Here is a 14,781-nt window from a genome sequence, read left to right as displayed (position 1 = left end):
ATTGGAATTGGGCTTACTTTAAACATTGTTTTTACTTCTTCTGGTAACACAACATCATGAATGAGTACTGCAAAACTGAATGTATTTGTAAGATAGATTGGCCTTTCCACAGAGTCAGCAGGATTGTCCCGGATGTGAAACAATGTGGCAGCATGATCAAATCCTAAATATCTATTTAAAAAGAAAAATGTATCAAAAACTTCAGATTTTCCTCAAAAATAATCTCCTGTGCTCTTTACCTCCAAGGACTAAAAGCAGTCAATTCACGCAAAAGGGATGGCTCACCCAGTGTATACTCTCTACCCTTGCTTCAGGCTATAGTGGCAGGGCAATCCAAGCACAAAACAGTGATTGTTCCAACGTTTTCAAATAGAAGAGCAAGTGATATAAGTTTGCATTTGGAAAATATGACATACGTAGCATAAGCCACTTAGGTAAATGACTCATGAAAGCCACTGAGTGTCCAAATCTTGAAATTTGCTTATGTATTACTGAGTAACACTAGCTCATCTGCTATCTCAAGAAAGCAAAAAATTAGAACCAGCACCTGTGCTACTGGAAGAACTCCGTAGTTAAGAGTACATGAGCAACACCTTATTCCACAAAACACGATAAAAGAAAAGCATCTGATTCTCGGTGTTTAATTTTTAATCAGCACTCAGTTTATATAGACTTACCCATCTAATATTTCTGCTTGATAGGGAATTTCAAGTTTTGAATAACTCTTCTCTTTTGCTTTAACAGTTATTTTTCCAGAAGACTGAGAATGTCTTTTTGCTTTTGATGCTGCACATGTACGACAAAGAATAAAATAGGTTCTGTGATCACTTTATTTACATAAAATAGTAAATCAATAGCTATTCTTTATTCTTAAAATTTAATTGTTAAGCGATTAAAGCTGCCATTAAAAGTTAACTGCTGCAAACCAGTCATAGGATCATTTTTCTCACCTAACTGATTTATACATAAAATACTAAAGCTGTAATTTTTTTCTTTATATGCATAGGAAGATGGGTACCTTAGTCAACAATAGACCAGGGCACAGTTATTTAAAAATCATGAGACCTCCATCTTCACATTCCTTATTCTAAAGAACTGCTTCAAGATTACTTGTTGCTACTAGATGAGATACTTTCTATTAAAAGACATTTACTAGTATCAATAGGCTGCATATGGTGGAGCTGGAGAGATTCTTAAGACCGAATATTTTTAGGCAAACAATCATACTTGATGTTTGGCAGTGATTAAAAAAAAAATACTCAGTCCAAACTCTCAGACCAGTAGTTATTGGGAGCAGAGTGCAACAAAATTAAGTCCCAATTTGAGCCTTACTGAAGTAGACAAGGAATTAGCCAACAAGTTACTCTATCAGGTGGCAAGGAAAATAAATGTGAACAAGAGAAAGCTATTTGTGAGATAAGGTTATGATGGGGGAGGAAACTGAATCTTTCCCCTAAGGAAAGTTTCAGGGACTTTTCAAATAAAAGTCACAGGGATCCAGTATTATTAAATAAGGAAAGAAAAAAAACTGGATGTTTTAACCTGGAAGACTATAGAAATGAGCAAAACCGCAGTGGTTGCAAGGACTCAGACGTAGTACAAGCTGAAACAAGATAGAAGCCTTGGGGGTTGTTCCCAAGGTCTCTCAGCAAGCAGAACATCATGCTTGTAGAAACACCACAAGAAAGCAGTTAATGAAGTCATGAATATTGGCTGGTGGAAGTCACAAACACCTACCACTTTCATATATTAGGGCAGTAAAATCAGAAAAATGTTCAGAATAGGTCCTCTTCATTAAGCCAACTCATCAGCGAACCACTTAAATGCTGCAAATGGTCTATTAGACAGAATGTTGAACCCAGCTGAGTCTACAACTTCACACTAAGCAACTTAAAGTGCCCTACCACACTCATTTGATCTCCGTCTTAATAATCTGTTTTTTCTTCAAATTTCTAAATCTGGACAAATCCTTTCCTCAAGCTGGGGGCATTTGGCAAGTGTAGAATTTGTGTCCTAACTTCTTATTTCACTCTCTTCTTACAAAATTTTAATATTAGGCTCTTAAAAGTTGCAATGATTGTAATTCACTCGAGGAGTCTCCCAACATTTTATCTTGGTTCATCTCAAAATGAACGATATCCGAACACACAACCCTCCATTCTGAGTCATTTCAGCCTGAGAGACGTACTACACCCTGTAATATTTTTACTGTAATAACTTGTGGATGCATCAAACACTTATTCTGATAACTCAAAAACTTTGGTAGAAAACAGGTATGTTTTATGCACTTTTTCCAATAAAATTGCAGGACAATACTGACCACATGAGGTTAGGTTGGAAAAGGAAATGAACCACCAAGTATCTCCAATGGACAGGAGAGATAGAAGTGATAGCCACTGTGAGCAGTATGTGCTCTCCCTGATAGAAAGAATACCAGTGGAAGTTCTATTTTGCACACCAATGTTTCAAAATAAAATAGACTTAAAATTCACAGCAGAATGCTGGAGAGCATTCTATGGTATATGGAATTATTTTCATATCTTCTGTGATTGCCCCAAATTGAAAGTTTTCTGATCTGATGTTGGAAAATACTGAAGATCCAAGAAATGATACATCCTGTCCAAATTTCTATTACTAAAGTATAAGGAAAGTATCTGCTTTCTTGAAATTTATAAATACCTAATTTTTACCATCAACAATTCAGTTTTACCTTTAATAAACATGCATCTGACGAAGTGAGTATTCACCCACAAAAGCTTGTGCTCCAATACGTCTGTTAGTCTATAAGGTGCCACAGGACTCTTTGTTGCTTTAACAAACAGTCAACTAAAAACTGATATATTCTACAAACAGTTCTGCTTATGCAGCCAAGTAATTTTGCTATTCCATTTTTTTAAAATGTTTACAAGATGGAGTACTTTAGAATTCATCTATTCCTGCTACTAACTCAAACGATTAGTTTACAGTTTTACATGCCATAATTATTTCCAAATAAACCAGTTTTGAAGTCACAAGAATCAACAAAATTCTGACATGAGAAGGAATTACTCACTTTCCCTAGAAATATGACACAGAACATACATTTTTCCGAAGAAGTATTTTTCAAATTTTCATGAGATTTCAGTAGCTCTTTAGAAATATTTTAAAATTTCTACAAAGAAAGAAAAAATACTTACCATCAAAACTAATGCTTGCAACTTTGGTATATTTACTTTCAGAAGCTTTTAATGTAACTGGCTTAAAGTGTACTGTTATAGCTTCATTTTGTGGTGTGGGTCGAACACTCTGCAAACAGAAGCCAAAATATTAAACAGTTAATTTGCTGAAAATTTACAAACCACCACCAAGAGTGCACAGCTTTTTGTATTTTTCCAGATGATCAGGTGAACAGCATTTGCAGCTTTTTTACAGTTTTATATTCACTATAATGAAGACAGCATTGTAAGATTAAGAGGCTTGGGAACTTGCCAAAGGACTCTGAATTAGTCAAGTTAACATCCAGTGAAGTGGGTAATACAGAACTTTCCACTAACAGTATTAGGTGAATCCAACTCTGGTTTTAGGGAGAAAAGTGACTATGTAAATAAAATGATACAATACACACAGGCAGTGAGTTTTATCTTACTTTTATAATAGCTAAGATTTTACTACTTTCTACTGTTGCTAATGCTGCAGAGCTAATACACCTACAGAAGAAAACTAGCTTCTTTTTTGGTTCACACATCAACAGAACTGTTAAGTATTTAAAGTTCATCAATAAAGGTTGTGCCATTTGATGATTCACAAGGCAATGATCCCAGCTTGACTCAGAGTGTAGGTTGAATTTGCAGAGCTGGCAGTTAGAAAAAAAAATGTTGCTTGAATACTGAAAAATTTGTCACGTCAGATACTACACATGGAATTATACAATTTTACAGGGTCACTTTTCAGATTCCAACAGCATTTTAATGTTCTAAAGTGAGTGGAAATGGTATTAAAGTTGTGAAATAGTCAATGAACATGGTTCGGAAGTCATTCTGTCACTGTGATTAGCCACAGCTTATTTGCAGAGGTCCCAACGGTCATACAACAGAGTAGTTCGGGATCTTGAATATATCAGTACAATGTTATTTAATAAAAGTTGCAGGGATTTTCTTCATTTAAAGAAGCCAATTTCTAAAATCTTGTATATCTATATTACTGCTTTCTGCTAGATGAGTTATCAGACCTATCCAAACCAGATCTCATGCCCTTGAGTGGCTGGCTTCCAGATGCAACCAGCCCAACTAACACTACTACAGTAGAACTTCAGAGTTACAAACACCAGAGTTACGAACTGACTAGTTAATCACACACACCTCATTTGGAGCTGGAAGTATGCAATCGGGCACAAGCAGAGACAAAAAGCAAAAAACAAAAAACAAACAGTACAGGACTGTAGTTTACATTTAAACACTAAAAAAAAAATAAAGGGAAAGCAGCATTTTTCTTCTGCATAGTAAAGTTTCAAAGCTGTATTAAGTAAATGTTCAGTTGTAAGCTTTTGAAAGAACAATCAATGTTTTGTTCAGAGTTATGAACAACCTCCATTCCCCAGGTGCTCATATATCTGAGGTTCTACTGTACAGTTAACAAATAGTCTCTTTCAGTTAATTGGAAGAGATGTGTGTCTTTGGATTAAGAGGTACTGGGTTTTATGGTCAAATATGCTCTGGTGTAGTGTAGATGACCTTGATGGATCTATTTATGAATCAAAATTACCAGCTCCCTGGAGAGGACTGTGCGTGTTGCAAAATAAAAAACCTTTGAAGGTGCTGTAAACAAGCACAGAACTCACATTTTATGGCCATTTGTACCTCCCCTAAAGCAATGGATAACAGTTTTTAATGGCTCTTGCATATTCAACTGATTGAGGCACACTAACTTTTATCTGTTCCTTAATAGCCAAAGTTGAAAATTATGAAAGTTATATCCAGCAATTAAAGTTTGGAAATATTTAAAAGGGCAGTTCATTCTATATACAAGATTCTTTATGTAGTTCTGTCAGGAAAGTAGGAAATTTTAGAAATGAATGTAACTCAACATCAGTGGTGCACCAAAGTTCTGCAGGTGGACTCCTCAAAATGCTTACTTCGTGGCTAAAACTCATTGAAAGGAATTAATCTTTGTATTACTACGTTCTGTTGCTGTCCAAAATTCCTTAATTGTTTTCATTTGTAGCTCTCAAATTCTCCACATGGATTAAAACATTTAAAAGCAAATTAATTCAAATTAGAGAGATTAAGGAACAACCAACCACCTCAAAGACCTTCTTAAATCTAAAACAAAATCTCATTTCCCCCCAAATTAAAACTCTCATCCAAATACCACCTTAGAAAACAAGTTTCTTTTAGTGTTCCTAGAAAGTCACCAAATCTGCACCCAAACAGGAAGGCACAGGAATGACATTCCAAATCTGAAGACCTCTCACCAAGAATGAATGCTGGGCCATCAGCCCAGCCTGCCTATGTAAACCAGCAACTGCCATATCACCACACAAGGAAAAAGGGAGAGTTTCAAGTAGCCAAAACTACACAACATTTAGATCTGCCATGGACTGTTGCTCTCAGACTTCCATGCTGATGTTCCAACTTACTGACCCAGCTTAACTAAATGACACTCACTTTTTCTGTGTGCCCAATCAATAGGTAACAGCATATTTGAAAACTTATACCTCCTATGCCTTCTTGGGAGTGTGAATAATGAAGCCCTAGTATAGTTATGGTGAAAGAACTGGAAGATTCCTTCTTCTCTTCTTCCCTCTACCTTCCGTTAATCAGACTCAAAAACAGACAGCTAAACCCTGGACTGAATCCTCAATCTAGAGGGGGGCACAAACTTGCCAACTTTCACAGAAACTGAAACCTTACCACATAACACCTAGAATGGCTAACTTTTAAGAAAGGATTTCCTTAACTTAGCTTCCCCTCAATTTTGTCTCTCACCCCCTGCCCCAAATAATAAACATACACAAACAAAAACAGCTATAGATGAATCACGTCTCTCTCATATAGAGTGGAAAGGAGAAAAATAGTCATTTCTGTATGAAGCACTGGGCAAGTGATAAGGATTATATGCCTTGGTAGGTATACTGTGCTCTCATATTCCTATGATGGATCTCAGCTTCTGTATGCTGCTCTCCCCACATGCATGAAACGCCCCTTACTAAACAGCACAACTTTCCAAGCACTTATGCAGGGAGAGCAGCATGTCTATACCAGTATCTGCTGTGCCAATAGGAGTAAAGTTCTGTTCTAGCAACCAAATGTGTTTAATAAAGAAATTTACCAAGCTACAGAACTGTTAAGTGTTCATTCTAGAACATAAACAGACAAAAAATAACCAATGACAAATTTTTAGTAAAATTCTGACACTGTCACACAGTTGAACCACTAAAAGGTTGCTAAATATTATCCAGCCAACAGGAAAGTAAACATGATTCTCTCCAGAATAAAAATTAAAAGTAAATTCTTTGAACAGCCACAGAATTCTGAACGAGTCAGTGATTTTGTGTTTAGTTTTCTATAGGCTTCTACCACCAGGTAATATGTTCAAGTGTAGAAGCTTCAAAGGGCTTTCTGTAGGCTTCTGTTGATACCTATTTTGCCACACAGAGTGAGAGTGTAGAGGGGGCCACAGGGCCCAGGGCTCAGAGGCTTCCACTGGGGCTGGTGAGGGGATAGCAGTATGGCAGAGTTAACCCCTTCATTATCTGTCCTGCTAGACCTACTTCAGCTTGTTAACTGGTGAGAGGAGAAGCTTCAAGAAGCCAAATAATTATATATGCAACCTCAGGATGTACTGCTTTAATAAGACTAAGGTAGGCAGGCAGGCAGTTTGAACTGAGAATGAAGATAAAAACATAAGAAATTAAGTGAAACATGTTGCAATTTCTAGAGTCAATGTCAGAAAGACGTCAAGCTATATCTTGGTAATAAGCCACTGGACTGTTTAGAAGCTTGGGATACCAATTCAGGGAAAAGAAACAAAGTATGTTTCCTAGAATTCAACCTTGAACACCACTTAGTGGACTATATCATGTTAATGTCAATGATTTAAAGTTTGGACACAGTCTTCTTCCCTTCATAAAACTAAACAAAACGGGTGACATTAAAAGGAAATAAAACTTACTGTAATTGGTACATCCTTTGTTCCTGAATTTAATAAATGTAGATTTAAAATTTTTGGAATGTCTGTTAAAAACAAATACAAATTAATTATCAGGTCATACTACTGTATAATCCATCATACAAAAAGCAATCTGTTCCAACCAGATTTCTGCACAAATTAAACCCTATTCAATATGAAACTTTAAAAACAGTTCAACCAGTCAGAAACTTGTTATTTCAGAAGCAACATCACCCACTTTAAAAAAACAAAGCAACAAAAACAAACAACAAAACACAACACAACCACTAGTTCTGTCTTTTCATATCCACCATAGATGGATTTTTTTTTCCTTTTACCAAAGTTGCAAGTTATTACCATCTCATAAAACTGACACCAATATATTGCTTTCTCTGACGCACATACTGAAGATTAACAGATTTTTTGTTCACATTTAATCTCTAACTATAAAAACACTTGTGCCAAGATTTCATAATCATGTAATTGACCAATATTTCAATGAATGAAGATTAAATCAGAACAGCAAATTCAATGAAATTAGAAAAGTAGTTTTTAACCTGTGGTCTGCGGACCCCTGGGGGTGCAGAGACTATGTGTAAGATTTCCGAAGGGGTCTACACTTTTTTTGAAAAAAAATTGGGGTGCACAAATGAAAAAAGATTGAAAACCTCTAAATTAGAATATATTCTAACATTTGTGTACAATGTTCCAAAACTCTTAAGTCACCTAAAAAACAAAAACCTCACTCAAAAGTTAAGGAAATAAACTGTATGGACCTAGTTCTTAGAGTTAGGTGTGTGCAACTGTGCCGGCCTAATCTGTCCATGATACCATCAGTATTATAATTGTGCATACAAATTATTTGCATATAGCCACATATTTAACTGGTTATTTGCTTGCACTGATAACATTTTTGCATGAGCTTGGCATCTGCAATCACATCCATCCATCTTTGAAAATCAGACCCAAGTTATTTTTTTGGTTTTAGTTTCATATTTTATCTGATTTTTTTTTTCCACACACACACTACATTTTGGAATATTTATTATTAGGAGGAAAAAATCAGTTTTAAATGGCATTTTAAAAGTCATTTTCCTTTAATTACATTAAAAAAAACTGCCTGTGAAGACAAGTACAAATTAAGCTCAGCAGAGACAGAAGGATCTTTGGGGTTCACCATTCCCCTCCACAAATAATTTTCATTAATGGAGAGCTAGGAATTTTCTATATATATTTTCTACAATCTTATTTTTTTGGGGTGGGATTTAATTTTTAAAATCTAGAATGAGAAACCCTAAGTACAATTTACCTTGTGTTCGTAGTGTACCAAAATCTAGCATTTCTGTTGATGAATAGATTCCTGGAGCTTTACAAAAAAGAAAAGGAAAACCATTAATATTTTCTTATTCTAGTATAGCAATATAAACTGAATATTTTGAATACTGCATTTTCCTACAAACCTGTTGTAACCTCTACTTCAACAGGAAGAATGATAAATTTTGTGTTGTCTGAGGCATTTGTTTTTATTCTAATGAAGGCTGTATGATTATCTGCTTCTCTTGAAGAAAAGCTGGCTCTCATCACTCCCTTTGTTTCATAGGGGGGAATTTCCTTTTGAAATAATCACAGACATAAATAAGAATGCAGTAGTTCCAACAAGGCTGCAACAAACATATATTGTTAAAAATATTCAGACAATTTGGTGTCATTTTTATGCATAGACAATGCTCTAAAAAGAATTAGCAGTATATTGGAGTGGATTATAATTGCATATTTATAAAAAAGAAAAGAAGGGCTAGCTAGCAATCTACCGACAGCACAATACAAGATACATTCAGATTTCTGTGTCAGCATGTTTGGCCCGAGGAAAAGCGTGCCTGTAGTGAGGCAGTGTGGTTCCCTGCTACCCTGGAGAGGGACAAGCCTCTCCGGACACCAAAGTGGGCGGAGCCAGTGAATCCTGAGCCCGCCCCCCAGAGGTCAAGGCCTGGGACAGGAAGTATAAAAGCCCAGCCCCAGAGCTTACTAGAGGAACAGCCACTGGAGAGACCAGATGCCTGGTTGGTAGACCCCAGCAATCAGCTGCTGACCTGAAGACTAGCCTGATCTGCCAATGCCTGATGCCGACCAGAGCCCCGAGGAGCTGTCAAGCCTGCCCCTCGCAAGTTACCCAGAGGAGCTGCCAAGCCTACCCCTTGCCAGTTACCCTGAGGAGCCCATGGTGCTTGACCCCTTGGAGGACACCGTCCAGACCCAGGTACCTATAGGGAGGAGTTAGGAAGTAGCCCAGGGGCAGCCAACCCTAATCTGGCTGCAGCACTGCCAGAGCCTATGCCAGCGTGTTGTGGCCAGGATCCCCACTGACTCAGCAGCAGGCCTTCTGCTGCTGCTAGGGCTCCGGGCTGGGATGCAGTGGAGTGGGTGGGCCTGCGTCCCCTCTCTCCCAGGCCCTTTGGAGCCAAGAGTCTGGACTTGCTGTTTACCTGCCTTGCCTGTCTGAGAGCCTGAGCCATTGACTCTTTGCTGCCCCGCCCTAACCCAGGGCCTGGACCTGCTCATTATATAACAGTGAGCCCGTGACTCACTACTGCCTGCTGACAGGGCGTGACTAACTGTGTTTTGCCTCTCCTGCTGCCGCGGCGAGAGACTCCCATGGCCAGGCTAATTCCCTGTCACAACTTAAAGGAAGTAGTGAGGCAGTGTGGTTTCCCGCCAGCCCAGAGAGGGCCAAACCCCTATACAGTGCCACATGCTGATCTCTAGCAATGCTACTGGAGGACTGAAAGTGGTGCCTTAGGAAGAGGTCCTCAGCCCTCTTCTGTTGGAGTGAAGGCTTAGGTTGCCTTGCAACAGAGTTTTTCTTGGGACTCTGAGAAGGGGCCAGAAGAATTTTTCAACCCTTATCAGAAAGAGATACAGGCATAACTGTGGAATTTTGTTCTATTCAAATTTGATGCAGTTCATATTTAAGAGGAGATTTTTAATAGCACAAATAATCACTTGAATACAGAGTAATACAAAAGCAACATACAATAAACTTACATTTCCATCATAACCAAATATAGGTGTATGCGTTTAAGAGAAAAAAAACCTGCATGTTGTGTTGAATAGACAATGAAGAAATGTTTCTCCTTTAATAATAAAGGTTGTCAGCCATAGCAAAGAAAATTCTAAGGTGATTTATACACTGTTTAATAGCCATAAACTCTGTGCACTGCAATCATACATTGCTAACATGTTGCATTTTGTATCTTAAAGATGTAGCTTTAAGCTGCTGAAATGTATTTTGGTTTCTTTATAGAACTTCCTACTGAAGGATAAAAGCCTTTGTCAGTCCCTCCTTCAAAAGGGACTGACAAAACTTTTCTACCTCATCTCAAAATGGAGGTAGAAAAGAAATGAAGGTAGAGTACACTTCGATAAAAAGGTATTTCCGAAATTAATCAAGCCCAGAACTAGAATAGTGACAGTACACCCCTTCACTCATGGATGCATAAACTAAGGATGTACATTTGGAAGTTCTTCTTTGGGAATCTTTCACCCTGCAACAATCATATACATAATTTGACATCCTATACATGACAATGGTCAAGTGGCATCGTGACCCCAACATGAATCACTGTATTTTTTTTCTATTTTTCTGAAATGGGAAAAATACATAACATGAGTAGACACCTGTAATTAAATAAGTATCTGATCCAACTCCCATTGACTTCAATTTAATAATAATCATTTGTATGCTTATCTACTTTTTAAATGGTTGCTGAACAAGAACAAAAATCACCAGACCAAAATGAATATAGAACCTGTTAGAAAACATATTACCACTCACCCACAGTTTTTTTGTACCCCCTTGTTGACCTGTTGGAAGCTCTAGGTGGAGATCACCTCCACTTGAATACATTTCTACCACCTATGACAAAATAAATATTAAAAAGAACTTTCATTAGTTATGTGAAATTATAATCTAATCAACAGTGTAATGGACCAGCAAAGGCACAAGAGCACAGTCCGTTGGATCTATTCCAATTTTGATAAATTAGATTTTGCTGATTTCAGATAATTACAGTGTTAAGCTTCAGGAAACAAGCACCTTCTACATCTATGTATGTCAGAATTTGTAGAGCATAAGGTGTCACATTTACAGAAATCACATCAATGGAAGATTGGTTTTCTTTTCCAAGCAGGCACAGCTTACCTATGCCTGAATGTTAGAATACTTTTGCCCTCAGAAGATATTTCTGTAAATTTAAAAAAGAAGCCATCCACACAATGAGGTAGTTTAGGACAAGTTACATCTATTTTATTTTTTTTTTATTTTTATTTTTTTTTAACTTCAGTAGAGGAAAATAAATTTGGTTTTAGTTTCAGTACTTTCAGACTTTCAATACTTTTGGCAGTCTTTGACAAATAAACAGTCATTTTTAAGGAAACTTTTTCCCTTTCCTTTTTATTAATGTTTTAGAATTGACATTTTTCTTCCATAAATCTCAACACTTTACAAAAGTGGTTAAGAATGATTATACTCCATTTTACAGTTGAGAACACATGCATAGAGAAGTTAAGTGACTTGTCTGTGTTCAAACAATGAATCACTTTCCTTTATTCTCTGCTTTGAAAATATACTGCATTTTGCTTGCATCAATGTTTTTCCTTAATTACCAGTGAAGGCAAAGATTAAGCACATATACTAACTTTTAAAGTGGCTTGTCAAGTTTAATTTTTTACATGAGTATTATGAAAAGTGCTTTTAAATTGGCTAATTTCATGCTTTTTCTACTTTTTGATTTCCTCTTTAGAGAGTAGTTTCACATAAAGCCAAATCATGCAAAACTTCTATTCAATTTTCTGCCTGTGAGCAATCCCAATGATTCTAGTGGGACTTGCGTGTAAAGTTATGTAAGTGTTTATAATTTGCAAGATTCGGCCTTAAATTTACATACCTGTTTATTTGTAATTCTGTACAATTCTTTGAACACAGCTTCTCAAAATATTAAATTAGACAATCAAGTCATCAAATCAGTTACGAGTGTTTTCTCCTTTAGTGCATTTTAAACAGAGCACATAGTGCTCAAAATACCAGAAAAGGAGTTTTGAAAAGGGGGGTGGGAAGGGGAAAGAGAGGGACGCATTCTTAAACAAAACACTTTTTTAATGCAATTTCAAAGCAAATAGTGAACAAATTTCAGTGAACACTGTAAAAAAATAAATACACACACGAAACTGGCACCTGATGCTCACCTGCAAAGGTTCACTGTGGGGATTATGTATATTTATTATTGGAGAAAAACTGCTATTTACAGGAACTCTTGCCCCAATAAAAGGGCGCAACCGATAAGGGTTCGGGACTCCAACACCAAACACCTGTTTCAAACCAGAGAAAAAAGTCTTAGTTTCTGCAACTAGTATTGTATCTACAAAATGTGTCAATTTTAGGGAACAGACTCAGCAATTTTTCAAATAAATGCCATCAATTTAAAGTGTACTCTAATTAATTTTAAAAAGGCATCATGGAAATCCATGTTTATTTCAGATCAAGTTGACTCAATGTACAACCAAAAGTATGATTTCTATATCTGCCACCTCTGCTAACTACTGACACACAAACACAAAACATTGAGAGTGACAAAAGCCAGGTCAGATTGTTGATCTCTCTGGTCCGATATTTTTTCTGAGTGGTCAGTACCAGATGTTTCACAAAGGTGAAACATCTCATAACGGACAGTTACAGAATAGCTGTAATTTCTTCCTAAACAACTAAACTTCCTCTCTGTTCTATATAGGTTCTAATGTCACACTCATGGTCATAGTATCTGAGCAGCAGGCTAACATGCAGAAACATGGGTATTTCTCTATATTTTTCTATCCTATCCATTTTAGCTACAAATGTTCTCATTATCCACACAGCTAATTTTTTTTTTGAAATTATGATAACCTCTTCACTTGAATTATATTTAGTGGCAATGAGTTCCACAGGTTAACTGCATGGTGAATAAAAAAACAATGTCCTTTAATCAGTTTTAAAATTTGTCTTTCAATTTCACTGTATCCTCCCTTGCCCTAGTACTATAAGAAAATACACTGAGCACTTAAACCTACGTCCACCTTGCCTGCTTTATTCTTCTCCTCTGACATATTTTACTGTGTGACTTCAGACTAGAACCAAACTTTAAAATCTAGCATATGAATTATTATATTAAGTTGGCCCATTGGGCATCTAGTAAACAGCAGCAGCAAAATTACTGGCATATAACTTCTGCAGTTACTTTTAAAAAAATATATTGTTAGGGAATTCAGTACAGATTTTCAAAAACTGGTTTAGTAACCCGGTCACAGAATCTACTTGCCCACCACCATTTCTCCTTCCCACTCATTTCTCATATGCCTAACAGCACTGGTAGATTTACTACTGGCAAGTACTTAATTTACTAATTATTTGAATCAACTTACAAGTGACCTAGAAGTTGACATCTCTATCACATTGCCAGCCTTTTGAATAATTCCATCCTCCTAACTTAACACTAAGACATCCACATTATATATGGAGGAACCTTTGGCGCTCCCTAGTACATACAAGATATACAAAGAATACCTACCCTTATATGGGAAGTTATTTAATATCTGATTCGGATACCCTTATTCTCACTGAACAGCATCCACAATATGAGTTAGGGGGGTCAGACTCTTGCCCTTAATTGATAACCTTTATGCACAACACCAAAGGAAAGCATTCTATCAAAAATGTTGCTCCACTCAGGAATAGATACAAACTTGTGGTAACAATGGGCAAGCTACTGCATATTTTTGTCTTCAGGGAACTTTTCAGACAGGATGCTCAGTATTAGGTTTTGATAGGGGGATTTACATATAGCAATTTGTCAGAATAATGGTGTTTATAGGTATTAATGCTCTCAGTCAGGCAACAAATTCTGTGGCACTTTTCTCCATTTCTTGGCACTTCTCTAGCTGGCTAAACAACACTTTTTATACCTGCCACTAAACATATTCACAAAATATATTTACAGACCTATATGGTTATCTATTTTAAGAATGTTAAAAAGATTATTCTCCCATTTCTTCTCTTACCTGGTAAGTAAATACCCCATGATTGGAAGTGTTAATAAATAAAGTGTTCTCTACATTCCCAACTACTCTTGCAAGGAAAACTACATCAAAAGATGTGTTCCCTCCTGGAAGAATTTTCTGAAAAATAAAAGCAATGAGAAAATAAGAATATTTAGGGAGGACTTTACACCTTTCAAATAAACAATATTGCATGTTGTAGTCAAGAATCCTCTCCAGTGTACTTCATGGCAAACTTGACCTAAGTTCTATGGAAAGGATTTTGCAGCAGACTAGAAATTCTCTGTCAGCTTCACATAAAGGAAAGGAGGTTTTAAACTCAGTTAAAGGTGAATATGAATAATATAATCAATACATTACATGTTTAGTTTGAAATTATGATTAACATTTACACTACACCTTACGTTTTTATGTTCAATATCCTTCAGAAACTTTGTACTGATAACTTATAGCTGCATAATGAATGTTGGTGTGAAGAAATTAGCGATTATGGCAGAACTTTTGGATGCACAAAAGGTTGTTAGATTATGCTTTTGGGGGCAGGAACCATAA

General features: G+C 36.5%; 1 protein-coding gene across 1 annotated transcript in view; it reads right to left on the bottom strand.

Moving 5' to 3' along the window:
- TMEM131 (transmembrane protein 131) overlaps positions 1-14,781 on the bottom strand; it is a 155,996-nt gene that overhangs the window by 52,046 nt on the left and 89,169 nt on the right. Inside the window, exons 6-14 of the mRNA XM_045005282.1 lie at positions 14,233-14,349; positions 12,388-12,510; positions 10,979-11,059; positions 8,607-8,757; positions 8,456-8,512; positions 7,150-7,211; positions 3,177-3,285; positions 678-786; positions 18-171 (exon numbers count right to left, since the gene is read on the bottom strand). Coding sequence (XP_044861217.1) covers positions 18-171; positions 678-786; positions 3,177-3,285; positions 7,150-7,211; positions 8,456-8,512; positions 8,607-8,757; positions 10,979-11,059; positions 12,388-12,510; positions 14,233-14,349 — 963 coding nt within the window. The remainder of the gene's footprint in view (positions 1-17; positions 172-677; positions 787-3,176; positions 3,286-7,149; positions 7,212-8,455; positions 8,513-8,606; positions 8,758-10,978; positions 11,060-12,387; positions 12,511-14,232; positions 14,350-14,781) is intronic.

This window comes from Mauremys mutica, chromosome 1 (genome assembly GCF_020497125.1).
Source record: "Mauremys mutica isolate MM-2020 ecotype Southern chromosome 1, ASM2049712v1, whole genome shotgun sequence".
Lineage (NCBI taxonomy): Eukaryota > Metazoa > Chordata > Testudines > Geoemydidae > Mauremys > Mauremys mutica.
This window is presented reverse-complemented; position numbering and strand designations above follow the sequence as displayed.